This window comes from Lepisma saccharinum, chromosome 10 (assembly GCF_977018435.1).
Source record: "Lepisma saccharinum chromosome 10, izLepSacc3.1, whole genome shotgun sequence".
NCBI classification, from domain to species: Eukaryota; Metazoa; Arthropoda; class Insecta; order Zygentoma; family Lepismatidae; genus Lepisma; species Lepisma saccharinum.
The window spans coordinates 12,704,635-12,725,727 of NC_139238.1; the positions used below are offsets into that span (position 1 = coordinate 12,704,635).

The 21,093-nt window shown below is 38.1% G+C and overlaps 1 protein-coding gene across 1 annotated transcript; it reads right to left on the reverse strand.

Annotated features, from left to right (window-relative positions):
• Positions 1-328: 328 nt before the first annotated feature.
• LOC145994214 (uncharacterized) lies at positions 329-19,601 on the reverse strand. The gene is made up of 4 exons (XM_083130309.1): positions 19,482-19,601; positions 9,478-9,630; positions 6,246-6,404; positions 329-529 (listed from the first exon to the last, which is right to left on the reverse strand). Exons 1-4 carry the CDS (start codon positions 19,578-19,580, stop codon positions 374-376), a joined length of 567 nt encoding a protein of 188 aa, XP_082986435.1. The 5' UTR covers positions 19,581-19,601; the 3' UTR covers positions 329-373.
• Positions 19,602-21,093: the final 1,492 nt, after the last annotated feature.

Sequence of the window (21,093 nt, forward strand, 5' to 3'; positions counted from 1 at the left end):
CTCCGAGATACGTATAATAATAATAATAATAATAATAATAATAATAATAATAATAATAATAATAAAAGTTTCTGTGGCTCTGCCCCCCCCCCCCCTTTCCAGAGAAAAAATCCTGCGGGCGCCCTTGGTCGGATGCATAAGCATTACCAAGCAAAATGCCCATCATCATACTTACTCTCTTTGTCTTGACCATTGAGATCTTCAAGAATTAAAACGAAACTTTGAACAAGTTGCTGACAAGCTCTGTACCATAATACGTAACAGCCTCTTCAGGGTGGAAGGGAAAAATCAAGGAAATATTTGAGAGGAAATTTCTATTTTATTCACATTTCACGTAAAATTACAAAATAGTCAGCCGTTCCAGTAGTGACACCTAGTAAACGGAGCACAAGGTACGCAGGCACACCCTTGTCTTACCATCTTGATCTTTCATCTTAACAGTGAAGGTCAAATCACCGATCAACGTTTCGAGTTTGTCCTTGTTGATAGCTAGATCCTCTTCGTGGCGTGATTTCAACTTTAGGGATCCCTGTTATGAAAACAGAATGAAAGAAAATATTAAAATATTTCATAATTAACCAGATACAGAGTAACTACGGCGCTATATATAAGTCAATTTATGTTGATTTTCCATTCTTAGATTAATCTTAACAATGCGGATGAAGTTTATGATGGGGACAAACACAATGACCAGTGACGTAGGTACGTAGGTGATGTCCCAATTCAGGATCTGCTATTTCACGTGGAATGCTGGGATAGCAGCAAGTGCCTCCTATGTCGCTCGTAGGAAGTGTATTCAACAAGACCCATGAAAACTAATAATCTAAATATGTTTAATTTTATTTTGCCATTAAAATATTATGTGTTTGTGTCTTCGTCTCAAGCAATAGTGTGTGTAAATGTGTGTGTGATTGTGTGTCGTTGTTTGTGTACTCGTTTCCACCCGATGAAGAGAAGAAATAACCTGGATGTGTGTCTTAGAAATTTTCGTGTAAGTCAGGTAAGTGCTTGCCTTGATATATTGTTCGCCTTTTTTTATCAAAGAACGTCCCCACAGCTACGTATTCCGATCGGCCGCAGAGAGAGGGGAGGGAAGGAGAAACAGTAGCGCCTTTTTCTTTCAAGAATGGGTGAAAACGTCATGAGAGAGAGCGACCCCTACCCGCCTGACCATCAAACAGTCTCAACCCCCGTTACTCGGACAAAGACCCACGACGACCATGGTTCGGAAGCAGAGGTTGCCAAATTTATCCGACCTCAGCATAGCACACGCAAACGTTCGTTCTTTAATCCCGAAAATAGACGAACTGAGGTTCGTGGTACGCCAACGTGCTTACGATATCGTAATAATAACGGAAACGTGACTCTGTAGCGCAGACGGGACGAACGAAATCAACATCCCCGGTTACTCGGTTTTCCGTAACGACAGAAACAAGAAAGAAGGCGGGGGCATTGCCATATTTATCCGCTCGGCGCTGGCAGTAAAATTCGTAGACTTCCGACCATCCGAAGACAATGATATTGAATATATTAGCATGATAGTTAGTGTAAGTGACTTAAAATTTGGCATTTGCGCGTTTTACCGTCCACCAAATGTACCCTATACAAATCTCGCCATCATAGAAGAAATTATTTCAGATAACTATGCCAGTGTAGACACTTTCCTTATGCTAGGAGATTTTAATTGCGACATGCTCAGCACACAAAAAGCGGAGACCCTGTTTCTTAAAGATATTATAAAATCATATAGTTTAACACAATTGATTGATAAACCCACTAGAATAACAGAATCTTCCGAAACATTGTTAGATTTAATAATTGTTGACAACCCCAACATTGTATCTTCTTTCGAAATCGCGAGTCCAATCGGAACTTCAGACCACTGCTTGACGAGCGTGTCACTACATTGTGCAAAAACCCAGGGATAAAGCGAAGTACGTTACGTACCGAGATTTTAAGAAATTTGAATATGAAATTTTTTGTCTAGATGCTGTAAACATAAATTGGAATGAAACGTTTAAACTTGGAAACATCGATTCTAAAACAGAATTTCTTGAGAAAAATCTCGTCGACCTGTTTAACGTTCACGCCCCATTACGAACGGTTAGGGCGACGAAAGAGCCAGCGCCGTGGCTAACGGATAATCTTAAGCTGCTCATGAAACTGAGGGATGGTGCGCTGCGAAAATACAAGCGAAGCAAATTAATTTTACATTGGGACGAATATAAAAGATTAAGAAATTTTACCACCTCTGTTACGAGGCAAGAGAAGAAAGCTTATTTTTCTTTTATTGTAAATAACAATAAGAGAAATTCAAAAAATATGTGGAATAGCCTGAAAACAATTGGTATCGGTAGCAAACGGAACGCGGGAGAACTTCCGCCTCACCTGAGCAGTCCCTTTGAAATTAATAAACATTTTGCAAATGTCTACGACAGTGTTCCTCGAGACAACGCCATTATTGCAAAGGAGTGCAAGTATTTCTTAGAGAACTGCTTTCAAAACGATGCAAAAGAATTATCCTTTCGCCAGGTTCAAGATTCTGAGGTTGAAAAGGCATTGTACAGCATTCGATCAAATGCTGCAGGAGTGGACAACATTACGTGCAAAATGCTTAAACTGGCCCTTCCCTTCATACTTACGGCACTCACGCATACCATAAATTTTTCTCTGAAAACCAGCCAATTTCCAAATGCATGGAAAGAAGCTCGAGTTATTCCGCTCCCAAAAAAGCAGACGTTAACCTCTCTAAGCGATTTAAGACCAATCAGCATAATTTCAATATTTTCAAAAGTCACAGAAAAGATAGTATCTATACAATTAAAAGAGTACATTGCAAAATATAAAATCTTACCTGATTCTCAATCAGGTTTCCGTACTTCTCATAGTACAACCACGGCATTATTATCTGTCGCGGACAATATTTTACGTTCGATTAACCATAAAAAACTAACTATACTAGTATTATTAGACCTTTCTAAAGCTTTTGATCTTGTCAATCATAACCTTCTCCTAGCAAAAATGAAATACTACAGTTTTTCGAAGCCTGTAATAAACTGGTTCCAATCATATCTACACGAAAGAAGACAAAGGGTTTTTTTACCCTGCCGACACCGGATCATCACCGATAACATTAAATGGAGGAGTCCCGCAAGGTTCCATTCTGGCCCCCCTTTTATACACCTTATACGTCGCTGATATATCAAAGACCATCAGCCATTGTAATATACATTGTTACGCGGATGATACGCAGTTGATGATATCGTCATCACCATCGGATTTGTTAAACAAGATAGATAATCTAAACAATGATCTACATACCCTTAACAAGTGGCTCACTGCAAATGGGCTCATAATTAACCAGAATAAATGCGTATACACAATTTTAGGCTCTAACTATTATCTTGAAAAAGTAAATTATGATACAATTAACATCAAAATTAAAAACCAAAACATAATTTATGCACCAACCGTTAAAAATCTAGGCCTTACTTTTGATCCCAAATTTTCCTGGGCAGGGCATATTTCAGCGCAATGCACAAAAGCGCTAACAATAATGATATCACTCTACAGGAGGAGAGACTTTTTCACTAGAGAAACGAAATTATATCTCATCGAAACTCTAATATATCCTATTTTCGATTACTGTGATGTGGTGTACGGCACGAATTTACAACGTAAAATATCGAACAGAATACAAAAAATACAGAATTCTTGCATTCGTTACGTTCTCTCGATCAGGAGAAATCAGCACATCCTACCCTTGCTCAATACATACAAAATCCTTAACATGTCTAGGCGACGCCTTCTGCATCAGTGTACTACAATATATAAAGTATTAAAATTGCAAACACCTAGCTATCTCCACGAGAAACTGGCATTTAGAAATTCCATACATCCATACAATACTAGAGGTCGGCGAAAAATCGACATTCCCCGCCACTCTGCTGTCAGTTTCGAAGGCTCCTTCTCCCTTTGGTCTGCAAAGGTTTGGAATGCTCTTCCCGATTATGTTTCTTTTGCTACAACACCCAAAAACTTCAAAGAACACGTCATATTATTTTTATTGCAAAGACAACAATTGAGCATTAGCTCGTACGGCTAAGCAACAGGAATCAAGTAAAGTAAAACCATGTATGTTGCAAACACTTATCTGACACAACGAATATTTCAACCTGTGTGCATGCTATTTTAGTATCGATCTTGAAATAGCGTATGTACACGTGTGTATGTGTGTGTATGTGTTAATGTATCTGTCATTGTATTCTCTTATAATTTTATTATTTTTCATTTATGTCATATTCATTCATGTTATGTTATTTGATTTCAGTATTATTCAGTATTATAAATGTATGTATTGTAACTTTTATTCACCAGAGTTAGGTGGTAGAGCAGCCCAAGGCTGAATCTCACTCTGTAGCAAATAAAAAGACTTTTCAATTCAATTCAATTCAATGCTTGAAGTGGAATGTCCCAACTTAGGAACGGATGCCTCGGAAGGGAAGATGGAGTGGTAAGGACAGGTTTTTGAGAGGTTCTTGTCGTTACTGCACGTTACTCTGAAATACTACTTACATATACAGTATATCCATTTGCAGAAAAAGGACAGCTTAACGGGGAGTTCCTTGTTTCCTCTAATATATTTTGAGTATATTGCAAATCTTTTGCTTGTGGGTTAGGTAATGTTAGCAGTTACACAGGTGTGCATAATGTAAACTATTTCAAACGCAAATTGATCTTTCCCTGGATCAATTAGTAGGATTTCCTGCGTTGGGAAGACATTTCACTGAAATATCCAACTGGTAAAACCAACTCCTGAAATGGCACTTTTTTTAATTGGAATTTCCATAGTTTCTGAGTTGAGAAGACATTTCACTGAAATATCCAACAGGTAAAGACCAGTTCCCGAAATGGCAATGTTTTAATTGGAATTTCCATAGTTTCTGAGTTGAGAAGACATTTCACTGAAATATCCAACAGGTAAAGACCAGTTCCCGAAATGGCAATGTTTTAATTGGAATTTCCATAGTTCTTGAGTTGCGAAGACATTTCACTGAAATGTCCAACTTGTAGAGACCACTTTCTGAGATTGCACTGTTTTCATTGGAATTTCCATAGTTAGGAAATCCTGAATCTGGAATAAATCGAAACGGAGGGTACAGGGGACACAGATATTTGGAAGGAAATATAGTAGAACACTAAATCCTTCTACGTAATTGCATCCCTTGTACCCACCCTAAAAACAATTGATATGCACAAGATGCAGCCTTTCGGAGAATCTCGTCTTTAGTAGTCAAAACACAAAACGTTTCTTTTTCCTCATTATCTCTCCATCCAAATAATTGAACCACGTAAACGTATCATACTACTCTTATCTGTGCTCTCGGAAAACTTTGTAAGGAATTCTTAGAAACTGTTGAAACATGTATTGTGAGAACACAGAATCATGAACAGCATTTGTGCGTCAGTTGTTTTCTTTTTATTTAACCTTGTTGACAGACTGATACGAAGACATGTCCCTCCTAATAAATTTAAAATGAATTTTAATATATTTAAAATTCCATCTTATTTTTAATCATGCTTTGTACTTAGGTTGGAAGGTGCCTTGTCATCCAAACATGTGATGTGAAATCTGACCTATAGCATACGTCGGATAACAGGTTCAAACAAGAATTATGTATTTAATTAATAAATAACACGATATAGCACACGTTTCTTCGATATTTATTAACTTATTTCATATATTTAATGTTTGAAATAGCCTATTCATAACCCAGAGGTGCCCATCATCCCCTCAGATCACACCATTGTGACGGAGCTTTGTCGGTGATCCATACTCCGGGGGTGGCCGCACTATGGCATTGACTTTCGGGGTCTTCCCACATGAAATCTATAATCTTGGCACTTTTTAACTATGCTGGAACTACTAAAAGTTGCATCGGAAAGTTTTACAATGTAGCCTTCCCAGAATCGATTCAATTTCAGCGGCATTAGAATTTGCACAACGCAACCACTCTTCTACCAGATACAACAAGCACTCATGTGTGCGTGGTGAAAGTTTCACATCACTGTGTTGCTCCTGCAGTGTAGTGTCACGTTTCAAACTTGTCCTGCTGAAAGTCAATCAACCTCTGTACTCTATGGACACTGTAGGGGGCCGTTTACTATTGGGATACTGGGGAAAGTTTCACACTACTCGATGAAATGAAAGTTTCTAAGAGTGTAGAAAACCCCACTTTACTTACTTTCTTCAAAGGACAGTCGTCAACAGGGTAGAGTCCAACCAAAAAAGCGCCCAACCTCCTCATAAGATCGGAAGGTGCATCTGTGATATCCAGAAGATTTTGGCAACCCAAGTCCATTTTGAAGGTGGTGCTGGGTTCCCCTTGAACACTTACTTCAATCTGAAAATAATTTTAAAATTTTCTAGGAAATTATTAAATGTTCATTGATAAAAAAAGATAGGTTCTATTTACAAGAGACGAATCATGAAGGAAAGAAGTTGACACCGGAATTAATTGCAAAACATGCGTGTGCAAATTCGCAGAAGAATCGTTAAAATGTCGTACCAAACGTCCATTTAGACATAAACTCCTAACAGTGAGCTATAACGTTAAAACGATGCTAAATTGTGGATGTTGTACTGTTGTTCAGACTCGTGTGTGAAGATACCTTTAGTATGAGCTGCGAAAGAAGAACCTTACCTACAAATTGGCTTACTTAAGTCGACAATCTCTTCTATTACTTCCATGTAGTATGGACTGAAAAGAAACGTTATATAACTTTGACTTACTTCAAAGTTATTAGTCTCTTTCACCATTAGATTTATCATGGGGTTCGAAAGAAATTAAGCTAGATTTAGTATAGGCAGCGAAAGAAAACTTTGCATGCACACATTGGCTTACTTCAAATTTATAGGGTCAAGTCCTGTAATACGGCCACATAAATTTTCTTACCATAATACATGATAAACTACAGAGCATTCCCTGACATTCGCTACGAGACTCGGCGGAAAGCGGCCCGGCATCAGCGCTTGTCTTTCCCGGTGAACGGGTCCGCTACAGTCGCTAGAGTCGGCTATTAAAATTACAGTTTTCCTATTGTGTACTAACTTTGACTTCAGAAGGTGTTGAAAATGATGTCCCTCTGCTACAACACATTCCTGGCATATCCGAAGAAAATTGGCATTTACACGTGCAAGTTCGTCTACTGTAATTCTCCCGATTTCTCGTACAATACTCTCTTTTAACTCACTGATGGTGTGCAGATTGTCTTTGTATACTTTATTTTTTAGATTTCCCCATTTTCCTTTCCACTTTTGTTCAGAGCTGACACTGTTACTCTAAACTTTTTTACGAGATTTAATATAGTGGTCCTATGTGGAACGGGAACACCAGGAAATTTTGTTACAAAACGTCGTCGCACTTCTCCACAATTCCTCTTTCCGAAGTAACGCTCGACAAGATAAATCCTTTGTTGTAATGTAAACTTTTGTGGTGCCATATTAAGCCACAATCTTCAACACACGGACAGGACACAACACAACTTCCGAGGGAGGATTATACTGGCGTCAGTCTGCAACGCCAACAGAAAGGGAAAGAGAGCGAAGGCAGGGAGAGCGACAAAAACAGACTGTAGCGTGCGACTGCCGCGGTACCCCGTTCGCCGTGAAAGACAAGCGCTGACGCCGGGCCGCTTACCGCTGAGTCTCGTAGCGAATGTCAGGGAATGCTCTGTATAATCGGAAATACCTTGAATTTAGGTTTAATATGAAAGGCAATACAGTAAGTAATAAATCAGGAAAAATGGTTTATGTTGAACTTTTTCTACACACACTAATATTAATATTTTCACAAAAACAGTAAATTGGCCAAGTCCTTCAATATGGCCAAGGTATTACATATGATGTTCTCAATGAGTACTACAGTCTTTACACACGAAAATGCCCACATTTTCAGCATGTGCACATTCCTTGTGAGATCAGTTCTCACAACGAGTACAAGAAACCCATATTTCACCTCCATAATCATCTCTGTAAAACATGTTACTGTGAATTGTTATCTCCATTTTTTATTTTTGTTTGGTAACTTTTTCGTTCCCTTTCTGCTTTCTGTTACTCTTTTTCTTTAATTTATCCACTTTCTTCTCTGACATCTTCCTTATGTGGTCTGGTGACGTCAGGACTAGAAGCCAGGCCATTATACAAGACTATGTAACAATACATCGTTCCGTTTGTGGCTCATAGATGGCAGCAGCTGTTGCCTTCACACAGTGCCTTTTGTATACTACAATGAGCACATGTTACCGACACAGGACGCTCCCGTTTGCAACACACATCTAATACTTATGCTACGTAAGGATACAAATAATAATAAAAAAACAATATGGCTGTTCTTTACTCACCTTCAGACACAGTTGTTTAATTAAAAGACGCGTGCGGCTGAACAAAGCGCGGAGCTCAACATTCACTGCCACAAGACGGTCGCCATTACTGTCACTAACAGTTCGGCAGTACCCGAACAGATGTCTCTTCAGTCGTCGAGGCACAGCAGTACGAAATACAATTTCTGGCTATTTTACAAGACTGGCCGTATAACAGGACTTGACCCTAAGTTTGAGGTATATAGGGCGCTCTTCCTGCATAAGGCACCCAAACGTCAACCTTACTTCCACGTAGTACACTCTGGTTGCAAGCCAACGAGGCTCTGGCGCCTGAACCTAGGGCCATTATGATCCTGTATGAGGTTGTGTGGTCCTGTGTTGGTTCTATGTGCTAAGTCCTCAGTACTTTTAGTTCTTGCTAAATAATGAGTGAATGAATTAGGTTTAGAAATTTAATAAATAATTGTTATTGTGGGGGAGGGGCTATCCTCAATTTCGTGTTAGTTAAGAAACTTGTCTCAGTATTGTGTGACTGACAAAAATAGCATATGTCAGCGTTTTCCAAAGTGTTACAATATTTTCACTGAAATGACACCTGTTAGCCAATGATATGACTGTTCCAAATGTGTGCTTGTGTAGTACTTTTTACACATAAATTGTTTCTGAATTTTAAAGATGTGTTAATTTTTTTAACTTAAGGCAAGCAACCTTACCACACTAACGTAGCCTTTCAAGTGTTAGATAGGCCTACATTCTGACTTAAGAACCGCGGAAAGATCTTGAAACACTAAGGGGCCGTGAAACGAAAGAGTTTGGGAACCTCTGTACCATAGTACAACCCACCCATAGTACCATAGTAGAACCCACCCATAGTACAATAATCAATCAATCGAAGTCAACAATCTCTTCCACTTTTTACTATATTTAGTAAACTTTGTTTCTACTTACTTCAAAGTTATCAATCTATTGCACCACTTCTACTAGATCTAGTGTGGGCTGCGAAAGACTATATACACACACAAAAGTCATCAGTGTTTTCCATATTAAATTCAGTATAGACTTCAAAGAGAAAACATTTTGTACACATTTGCTTACGTGAGTATTATCAATCTCGTCCAATACTTCCAACTGCCCCTCCGTCTTGAAGATGCATCCGTCTAGAAGGATCTTGAAATTTCCAGCTTTGATCCAAGGGTCTTCCGCCACACACTCCTTGAAACTGTGAACCTTAATCTTGTAGTTTCCACACTGAAAGAAAAGTAACAAAAGATTATTCTTACATCTAAATCATACACTCATCGGAGAAAAGTTTGTAGGTTGGGTTCAAAATAGAAATGGGATAAATTGAAGCGTGTGTGTGTGTGTGTGAATTAGGGATGGCCAGATCCGGATCCTGGCGGATCCGAAATCCGGATCCGGTTGGTTCCGGATCCTTCCTAAAATTTTTCGGATCCGGAATTTTCAGATCCGGATCCGGATCCAGAATTTTCGGATCCGGATCCGTTTTACCATCCCACATTCGCTTCTTTGGAAAGTAAGAATGTGCTTATAACATATTGTTACCTGCTAATATACATATATATATATATATATATATATATATATATATATATATATATATATATAGTGTGTGTGTGTGCGCGTGCGCGATTTGTAATTAATTAATACACTTACAAGGGAGGTCTAAGTCTCCCCCTCCGATTTCCATGAAACTTGGCAGGTGTATAGAGCCCCCCCCCCCTCAAATGTCAAGATGAGGAGAAATTGAAGTGGGGATCTGACCCTGAAACAACGTAAATATGGCATAGGAAGAAACAGGGGGCATAGGGCCTCTCTATACACCTGTCAAATTCCATGGGAATCCGAGGGGGCACAGGGGTCAGATGATCCCCACGTCAATTTGTCCTCATCTTGTCATTTGAAGCGGGTTTTGCCCCCTAAAACAGTTTTTTAGCCGAAACAAAAAAAAACACGTATTTCTTCCTTTGGGCCCCTCTATACACCTGACACGTTTCATGGAAATCGGAGGGGAACACAGGGGTCAGATTCCCACTTCAATTTGTCCTCATCTTGACATTTGAGGGGGTTTTGCCCCCTAAAACAGTTTTTTAGCTGAAACAAAAAAAACACGTATTTCTTCCTTTGGGCCCCACTATACGATTGCCAAGTTTCATGGAAATCGGAGGGGGACACTTAGATAACCTCCCTTGTTAGTTTTACACTTTGTAATTATATAACACTGCATATATTATAATGTTTTATTTTAATTTGTAAAACTGTAACTGTTGAAGAATTGTATAATTTTTCTTTAACATTTCTATCTTGTTATATGTGTTAAAGGTTTCATCCTGAAATGGAATGTCTCACATTTATGTGTGTTTTCATTTCCAATACATTCGAATGAATACATATTCGTTTCAATGGCATTTACAAAATCACCTCTGACATTTTATGTTAAACAAGTAAGATTATTTTTGTGCACGAGTGTGTTAGCCGATGCGTAGCAAAGTATTTTAGGAACAACACTTGAAAAAAATTCTTGTAGGACTAACTAATGAAAAATTTCTTTGTAATCGAAGATCATAATACATTTTAAGGTGTGGTAACATTATAATGGGATTGAGATACGAAACTCTGGCGGAATTTTCGGACCCAGATCCGGATCCAGATCCGGAACTCTCGGATTCGGATCCAGAACCGGAACTTTCGGATCCGGATCCGGATCCGGAACTTTCGGATCCGGATCCGTTTGGCCATCCCTAGTGTGAATAGAGAAAAAGGTGGGAAAAGATATAAATTGAATGGGGGAAAGTTTTAAACATTCAAGATAGAAATGGGGAGAAGAGGAACGTGAAGGAAAAACTCAAGATTGTTAAAAAGAATCGAGAATATAGACAAAGATTAAGGAATGAGCAAGGGAAACAAATAAAGGAGAAAATAAGAAATAACTTTTCCTTGTCCTGTTGAGGAAGGGAGAGGGCGCCTAGCGTCGACTTGACAGCATTTTCACAAACCAGTTTATAACTTAAATCGCCTATCCAAGCATGGTAATTAGAGCACTTGGGTAAATAAGGAGATAGATAACTTTTACTGGTTACTTGGATTGAACACAGTAGGAGGAGAAAGGTAGTTGACCGAAGGATACGCAGCACTTACCTCTCCTTCCTGGCGACGGCCCTGGTCGCTACTCTCAACGATACACTTTGATAGTTCTTACTAAAAAGGAGGCCTGCCTCAGGACTTACATAGTAGCCAGTTCCGCTGTACTTCGTAACGTCCGTTTTCTGTGGAATTCTCCTACGCAAGTCTGAGCATTCCAGGAGATGTGAAGAATAAATTTTTTGAAAGAAACCACAAGTGGCATCCTGTCGTTCAGCTTAGACTATCTTTCGACGGCAAGTGTCCTTGTGTGCCAGAGATGAAGTTCGCTTCTGTTGGACCCCTAACGGCTGTTCGTAAACTCTAGCCAACTCAGCCAAGGTCTTACGAGTGGATTACGCAGGCGTCACACGAAACGTTACTAGCGAAGCTGTTCCACGCTGCCGTTTACGAACAGCGTGGATTATGGTGTGGTGGATCGTCTGCTTGACTCTTGAGCATGTTTAAAAGCAGTTAACTTTCTTTGGAAGTAGTATTAGGTGTAAATGGCACTAAATCTCACCTCTATATAAAGCTCGGCTACATTATATAAATTAATAGAATATTTTGACAAGTTTTAGAATTTGGCCCAAAAAATAGATCGCAACGTCTACGCAAAAAATAACGGAAATAAATGAATCAACCGTAGGCCTACACATCAAAAATAATTATTTTGTAGTATTTTATTGGTGGTGAATTTAGTTTTGTGTACCGTGTATTAACACCCAACTAATAACGTTGAATTATGGTAAATGAATTGGTTTTAAAAATATTTATTTCATTACAGTTCAGATCAAAATCTTCTTTTTTCATTGTTTTATACTTTTTTCTCTTCGGATACCAGTCTTTGCATATTTTTCCCATATATATATCTACGGAAAGAATTATAAGATAATATTAACCTTTTCCTTCAGCTGTCTTTCTGACTTACGAAGGCAGCAAATAAATGATTGTCTGCCATTGAAAGCTACTGCATCGTGCTTTCAGCTAATTTTCGTCTGCAGTCAGCCAACTCAGTCACATCGGGAACGGCTTACAAATCTTACGAGCCAAGTAAGCCGGATACGTCACCGTGACGTCACGGAGCCGGAAGTGGGCGGAGCTAGCCGTACTTGGATTGAGTTTAAGAACAGATGAAGTCGACTTCGGCTGACTTGGCTGGAGTTTACGAACAGCCGTCTAGTCACGTGGGCATCAATGGGAACGTAGCAGCCAAATCTGCTGACGACGGCGTTTTCTTCCACCTTCTGCCAGCTAGGGAGCTTTTGATTGTTTTTCGTCATTCCATTCTTGACACGTGCCAGGCAGAGTGGGATGAGATAAGGGAGGAAAAGCTTCGAGCTATCAAGTCCATTAGAACTTGGCGTTCCTCGTCCCGTTCCTCCCGCCGAGAAGAAGCTACCTTAACGCGGCTCCGAATCGGACACAGACGTCTCCCACATCTTCATTTCCTGCAAGGCCTGGACCATTCGTTGTGTCGTACTTGCAACGTTGTTTTAAATGTAAGGCACATTCTTCTTGAATGTGCAGATGTTAATTACCTCAGACAGGGTTTTAACCTTCCAAACGATTTATCATCCATGTTGGGAGACGATGACAGTGTTTTTTAGCTTTTTTGAGAAGAGAAGGTCTTTTTCACTGTTTCTTTTTTAATATGCTGTGTTTGCCCTAGTCAGGTCCATTCACAACTTGCATTTTTATTCTTTCCCAAGGGGTTTTTACATCCCTTTATAATTTTGAGGTGAGGGTTTTAGATAAGGGGACCTTGCCGGCATACACTGAAGGGTGTAAAGTGGCCTAAAGTGACGACGCACTCAAACATTTTAAATCAATCAATCAATACAGTCTGTAACAAAAAAACTGCACCAATTAACACAATGGAACGCAAACTGTGTTTTAGGTGATATGTAGACAATTATACCGCTCATATTTTACTTTAGATTAATCCTGGGGCTTGTTGTATATGTTAAAGCCTGGATATTGACCGTTTTTCATTTTTTTCATTTTCAGCAAAATAACCATTACATGTTGATTTTGAACAAACTGACATTATTAATAAATCGCATTTCAATCACAATTTTTTTTAGCTAGATTTGTTTTAGTTTTTGCTAGCAAAACTCATTGTTTCTGCTCAAACTATGAACAGGGAATAGCCCATTTAACATTAAGAGAAACATGAAAATTATTACAACACAAATGGCACTCAGAACTTGGTATGCCACCCCTTACAGGCGGCAGCCATTTGCACACAGACGTCAGAGACACCTGTTGGCGGAGAGTGGAATGAAAGACAGCAGTGCAAAAATGATAAAAAAGAATCAAGATGCACCAAGGAACAATCCCAGGGTGCGATTTGCCAATGGCCATTGTTTTGCACATTATTACAATGGCAATTTAAACATATTTCGATATTCGCCTCGTTCTTAGCGGTGGTGCAGTTACTTTGTTACATACTGTAGTTTACATCTGCCACACTCAGTACTTCCAAACACATGTGTCTCAATGTGACGTGGAGTAGATGGTTAGCCTAGTTTCTTCAATTAAAGACGAGAGAAGATCTGCAGTGGTGTTCACGTATCAAATATTTTACTTCAATATGTTATCACGGACGACCTATATTTGTCACAAAAAAGATACATTTTGGCGTCGAGTTTTACGTTCGTGTTTTGTTAAGTTTATTTTCTTATTGTATATGGCTGGAGATGCGGGCGCGGAGAGTTTGCTTTCTGGTGTACTTCACCTATCACTCTCTTGCAGATCTGGTTATTATTTTTGTTTTTAGATTAGCATAATTTTCTTACCTTCTGCTACTCACAGAAATCCATCTGACATATATAATTGGGACATAATCTCCAGAATAGTCAATGGATCACTTTCAAAGAACTTGGATGAAGTGTTCAGTCACACTATTAGATCTTAATATTTCTTATATTTGGATTTTTGCTCATAAAGCCACTTTCAATCGTGCATTTTGTATCTGGACATATATGGGATCTATCTATTCTTCCAAGTCTATTACAATGTAATCATTGTAATGAGCTAATTAAGATTTATACATCTTTATGTACTGAAAATCACAAAAATAATGTTTGTCTCTTGAATTAAAAAGTGGTCAAATTGATGGACTTGTATTTGATCGCTGTTGAGAGTTGGACTATAATGTAGAATCTAATATGGTTGTTGTTTCATAGTACGATGTTTGCTGCCTATGTAAAGAGTTTTCAATTCAAGTAATTTAAAAAAATGGTTGGATATTTACAGAGAAATACAGTTTTTAAATTAACAAGATAGCATGAGCGAAATTTTCAACATAGGTTTTTTCTTGTAAGGTAGGTGTGCGCAATTTCGCCACGTTAAGCTTTGAACGGCCGTTACAAATTCCTGATAAGTATGATGATAACGTCTGTACTGGAAATTGATAGTATATATGTTACGGTATGTGTGGAAAAAAAATCACGTTCATGCGCTATTAATCAGGTACTTCAAAAGACAAAAGAAAAAAACCTTGCAACTGGCGAAATTGCATACACCCTGTACACAATTTTGCCACCCACTGTAAACAGAGGGGACAGGACAAACCGCGCTACAAAACAAACATATTTTCACCCCATGAATATAATGAAAAAAGTATAGATAGTAATGACATACATAATATACAGGGTGGGCCAAAAGTCCCTTACCACCCCCTTGTAAAAATCGTTTTAGTGGAAATTGATGAATAACAACCATGTGTGACCACATTAGGCCTAGGGGGAAGTCATAAGGGGGGGTGCCCTTGACGGCGGCCATCTTGAAAGCCGCCATCTTGGATACAAGTCCAGTTTTGTAAATAGGAAGGTAGGCATGCGATACATGGCGAAATTGCAAGCACTTCCAATGACTACACAAATGGGGTGAAAATATGACTCTCAATGTATACGACACAACACTACACATATCATTGTAGGCAGAAAGCGTTCGTCTTCACAATGCAATACTTGCTACATAGCTTCGAACCCTCCTTCCTGGACAAAAGGACCGCACTTTGTTGCTCTCGATCTTATAACAACGCTACGTCTCGCACACACAATGGCTGCCTGTCTTTTCCGTCTAGCTCCTCCCCATCAAAATGAGACAAAACACGATCAGCGTGCGCTACCTACCTATACACTAGCACCATCTGCCGACTTAGGCCGACGTGTTGGGAAATACAGGTATCTGGCAGAATTGAAAACATGGCGAAATTGCGCACACCCACCTTATATTCTTCATCGATTTTTGCATTTCAAGCTTTAATGAGTTCATTATACAATATATTTTAGTCCAAACTGGATCTTAAAGCTGAAGACATTATTTTTGTTTTCATTTTAAAAGGAAAACTCTTGAGCAGCAGTTTTTGCTTTCTCATCTTTTTTTCTATTTACTTTTTGACGATATTTTATAATATCTCTACTTTATAATACATGATCCGTAAGGCAAAATATGTACTGAGATTAATTGGATAGCTGATATCATATTCGCTGCATTTTGATGTTGTTTTGCATTTTTTGATTTTTGTTGAAATAATATGAAACTAATTTCTTTATAATACTGTACAAATGGATTTTTATTTTAAGTCATGTGTCAATTCTAGAGTTTATTAGTGTGTTACGGAACTTGGAAAAAAATTGATTTCTTGTAATTTTTTTTGCGTCTATGCAAAATTGTAAGTTACAAGCTAATATGCTGGCCTCCAGGCACTTTGCCAGGGGGAAGGCTGAGGGGACTGAAGCTTCCCCCGAAATCCTACAAATATCTGATTTGAACAGGGTATAGTGGTAATTAATTTTACTTCCTTAGCAGGAATGAACATTAGATCGAGAAACGTTTAGTGTATAACAAAGGAACCTGGTTATATTTTTATTTTCTACCATTTAATCCAAAGATTAAATGGATTCACAGCACTCAAAATGTATAGTTTTCTTTGTGAGAGGTCACAGAATATAAACTTTATGAGTAAAATTTGGCCCTAACTTTTAAAGCATTTTTTTAACGAAATGTGTAAAAGTTAATAACAAAATACAATAACTATGAATTTCAGTACACTAACTGTACAAGATGTAAGATAAATGATGGACAACAGTGTTGGATATTCACTCATAAGGTGGATAGAGTAGCAAAGTGTCTCCATTTATATAATAATAATAACAATTATAATAATAACAATAAATTTGGAAACGAAATTGGTTTATTTTTAATAAGTTATAATAGTTTTTATTGTAAAATGACAATTATAACCGTGGTATTAATTATTACTGTCATTATTATTTGTAGTAATCAAGTTTTATCAGTGGCCTCTAGCAATATTTCTGGCGACGCCTGTGCTGATAAGGGATAAGCCCTCCCCGAAATAAAATCTTGGCTACGGGCCTGCCGGCCTCTGTATCGGAGTTGTTAACACAGCACGCTACGACGCTAGGTGTCCAGTGTTCGAATCCAGGCCCGGGCATGGGTGTTCTTTGTGGGTGTCCCTTCATCAGTTTCATCATATCATCACTCATTCACATCTTGACGATTAGCCAAAAGTGGCAGAAAAGCGAAGCGAAATAAGCCAAATCAATCAATATGAGCTAATAAAAGCTGCGTGCAGAGAACGCATGTGGATACGGTCAGTGGCGTATCCTGGATTTTCATAAAGGGCATGCTGTACACAATTTTTTTAAAACATATATATTACGGAATGGGTGATAGCATTATACGTATTCAATAGTTGACGATTTGCACATTAACATTACTAAATATTGCATAACATATAAAGTAATGAAATATGGATAATAAAGTATAAAACTCACCAGGTTTGATGTCTGATGTGGAAGTCTTCATAAAATTATAAGACCACTTGATATTTATAAACAGTTTATATGTACATTGAAGATTCACAATTTAGGTTTATTTGGATTATGCAAATAATATTATAGTAGAGGCCTAAATTAAATGTAAATGTAAATTCTGCTATTCTGTTTTGAGTGGTAAATTCCCTTATAAGATCTTCGTAAAATGAGGGCAATGCTTTAATTTTCAGAACCAGCTCTTTTTCAATGGATAATATACCAAGCGCACTTAATCTTTCTTGCGATTGGGTTGCTCTAATATAATTATTCATTCTTCTTAATGCTGAAAAGGATCGTTACACTGATGCAGTTGAAGCTGGTATTGACAAAATGAATGTAGCCAACTTGTAAGTTTCACTCATAATGTTATGAATAGAGACCGGATGTTAGGCAAAATGCCTATTCTTTCCTGTTAGAGATATGATGAAAACGAATGTTGCGAAGGCCAGGGTGGAGGGATTAGCTTCATTTAAAGGCAATTTAATTTTGCCTATCTTGCCTATTTCATACGATATTGCCTATATTATTTCACAAATGGCAGATATTGCCTATTTTAGGCATTTTCTTCAAATTGGGACATGACTGAACTCGGTGCATACAATTTCCTGTTCCCAGGATTAGTTTCCGATGCTTCCCAAAAATTTAGAAATAACAGTTAGCGAGTTATTGCAGCTAATAAGGACTTGGACAAATTCAGGGCAATTCAACAAGTTCTGTAAGGTGAAAATATACAAACTGAGTTAGATCCACATGTTCTCGCGTGCTTTAAGTATGCTCCGGTAACATCTGTGGAGGTTGAAAGATCTTTTTCAATTCTAAAAAATGTGTTGTCCGATCGCAGACATAACTTGTCGGTTGATCACCTGAAGAAATACCTTGTTGTGATGTGCAACCGCAATTAGTGCTTCTTATTCAGAGACTGCAAAACCGTACAGTACAAACTTGAAATGCATTTAAACAGATTCTTCGTTCGAACTGCTGTGTGGAATATATAGTGTAAATTTTTTAACTGAAATAACCCTGTGTGCAGTGATAAAATGTATATTTAAATAATTTGCGTACTGGTTGGAAGTAGTCAACAATTTCTTTTGTCAGACTATTGTGTGTAGCCATTATACAATAGAAAATTTTGGGCTGACGTGACTCCTGTTTGCAGTGATTTATTAAGTACAATATTGGACTGCTGTCTCTCTCTAATGATGAGCTCCTGGTTTATTTTAAGCAACTATAAAGAATGTACAGGTATGTTTCCATATTTTTTAAACACCTATTTCTTTTTGTATGTCTATGTTCATTATTTTGAGTTAAATTTAATTGCCTATTTATTGCCTATTTGTATTTTAATGCCTATTTTACTGCCTATTTTGAAAATTATAAGTGCTTATTTGCCTGCCTATTTTATATGTTTTTAGTGCCTAAACATCCGGTCTCTAGTTATGAACATTGTTCGTGTTCATATATAGTACTTGTTCATGAACAGGTTCATTTTCAAACTCGGGGGAAGAATAGAGAGCAATCAACTCATTCTTTACCTTTACAAAGTCAAATAATAATAATAATCCTGTATCACACCCTCTATTTCATTTTCCGTCATTTTTTAAAAATATTTCGGGAAAATATTGCACTAAGCCATGTAGAACTTTGAAAGAGGCCTAGAAATGAAAATAAACCAAACTTGAAACTAAATGTGCATTACACTGTACGTCCAAGGAAAAAAAATCAATCGCTGCCACCTCTTTGTTCAACGAAACAACAAGCATACTCTTCTCTATAGCTGTCACCTCACAGCATGCAGACAATGCGATATTCACGCATTGTGAAGGGGAAGAAGCGGAAAGGGGAGGGAAGAAGCACGGGAGCAGCGCTTGCCCACGTTAAAATCTTCCTTCGCTGATGCGGTAGATCGGACAGCTTGCTCTGCGACGACATTAATGAGCATTTCTACATTCTAATTTCTTCGTATAGGAGAAGTATTTATTTTACACGAGAGCGCTCAACTAAGCTTATATTACATTTCTTGGATCTGAAGTGAAAGAAAGTAATAATTCTTTTGCCACCAATGCATCACATGCGCCCAGAATACGCCTCTGGATACGGTATATACGCACTTACCTTTCCTTCGGCCATAGGCTTGGAATTATCCACCGTAGGCATTGTGAAAAGAAGTAGGCACACGACGATTAAACAGTACAAGATTTGAAACTCAGTCATCCTAATTGAATGTTGAAGCAATGGTCGCAAACAGAAAAAAAGGAAAGAGACAACGTATTTATATCACTCACACCAAATGTAGACATACTTATGGCTGCACTTAATGTCATTAGTTGATTTAGTGTGTCCTCCCTTTAATGACTGTGGAACTATACGCATTGTGTAATGGCTAATCGAACCTTGAGAGCAGAAAATAACGACAGACGCTCTGATGAAGTTGAAGGGTGTTTGGTCGAATACGTAGATTACTTGCAGACAAAGCGTACGTTTATCATCAGATTCTGATGGGTTTGTATAATGAATATTCGGATCGTTTTGAATTCATCGAAAAATTAGATTTGGATTGTAAACGAATCACATTAGATTCTCCAATATAGTCCAAATCTCAACAGTGATCAAATACAAGTCCATCAATTTTGAAAATCAGTTTACAAGAAAATGAACTTTTAAGAAAATTCTTGAAAGAAACCATAAGTGACATACAGTGTAGCACGAATTATAGTTTAAATCCTCCGTACTCAGAATTCTTTATACGAGACATGTTACTTCCACACACACAGGGATATCAGCGTATCGTGGAGTAATTGGTTAACACACTGAATTTGTAGTAGTTCATAGGTCTGTCATAGATTCAAACTGAACCACCGAAAGAAAATAAAAATGTTCACTTGAAGACGAGAGATGCTTTCTAGAAATGTAGTGTTAACAGAGGGGGGGGGGGGGGGTTGAGAGCCGTGGTTCTAATTTCGATCAGAGGACCTGTTACAGTTGAACGGAAGAAGACAGATTTGCTTAAGACTCACTTTCCGAACAGACAAATAATTTTAATTTAGATGCTTTCTATACAATTTCCGAAATATGCTTTTCTTTTCCTCATTTCACATTTTCGTTTGTAAGCACCACTTGCACTATGTATTTTGCCACGCAGCGCTAATACCGCGCACACACCAAAGGAAAAGAAACCGACACTACTTTACGGTAGCCACATTGGCCGCGAACCGAGAAACAAGGATGTTGATTTCAACCGGCAGTATGTCTCCAGTTGAGCATTCAAAATGCTTACATTCATTTCTTAGAGGAACAATTGTATATTCGAGCATTGTTACGTGACCTCAAGCGACTTGCTTTGCAGTCTGCTACACAGACTTGCACTCCGGTTAAAATACAGTACTGAAAATTGGGTTATGATGTAAGAAATCGTTTAAACGCAAGAAACTCCTTGCTTCTTTCATGAAGTAAACAAGTAAAGGGACTTGACATGTTGGCGTCTCATTTTTTTGGGCCCCCTTGGACTTGTGGCCACTAGACTATAGCCTAGTGGAAAATCCCCCCCTGAGTGTTAGAATGAATGTAGTTAAAATCACTAGATAATAGATAACTAAAAGCATTAGGCAAGGACTGCGTGGTAAGAAAAATAAATGCCACTGACAACCCTGAATTTCTGAAAGATAATCCAGTTGTTATGAGGTGAGGGCTTGTAGCTTCGAAAGGACACCTCAACGATCAAAACGTT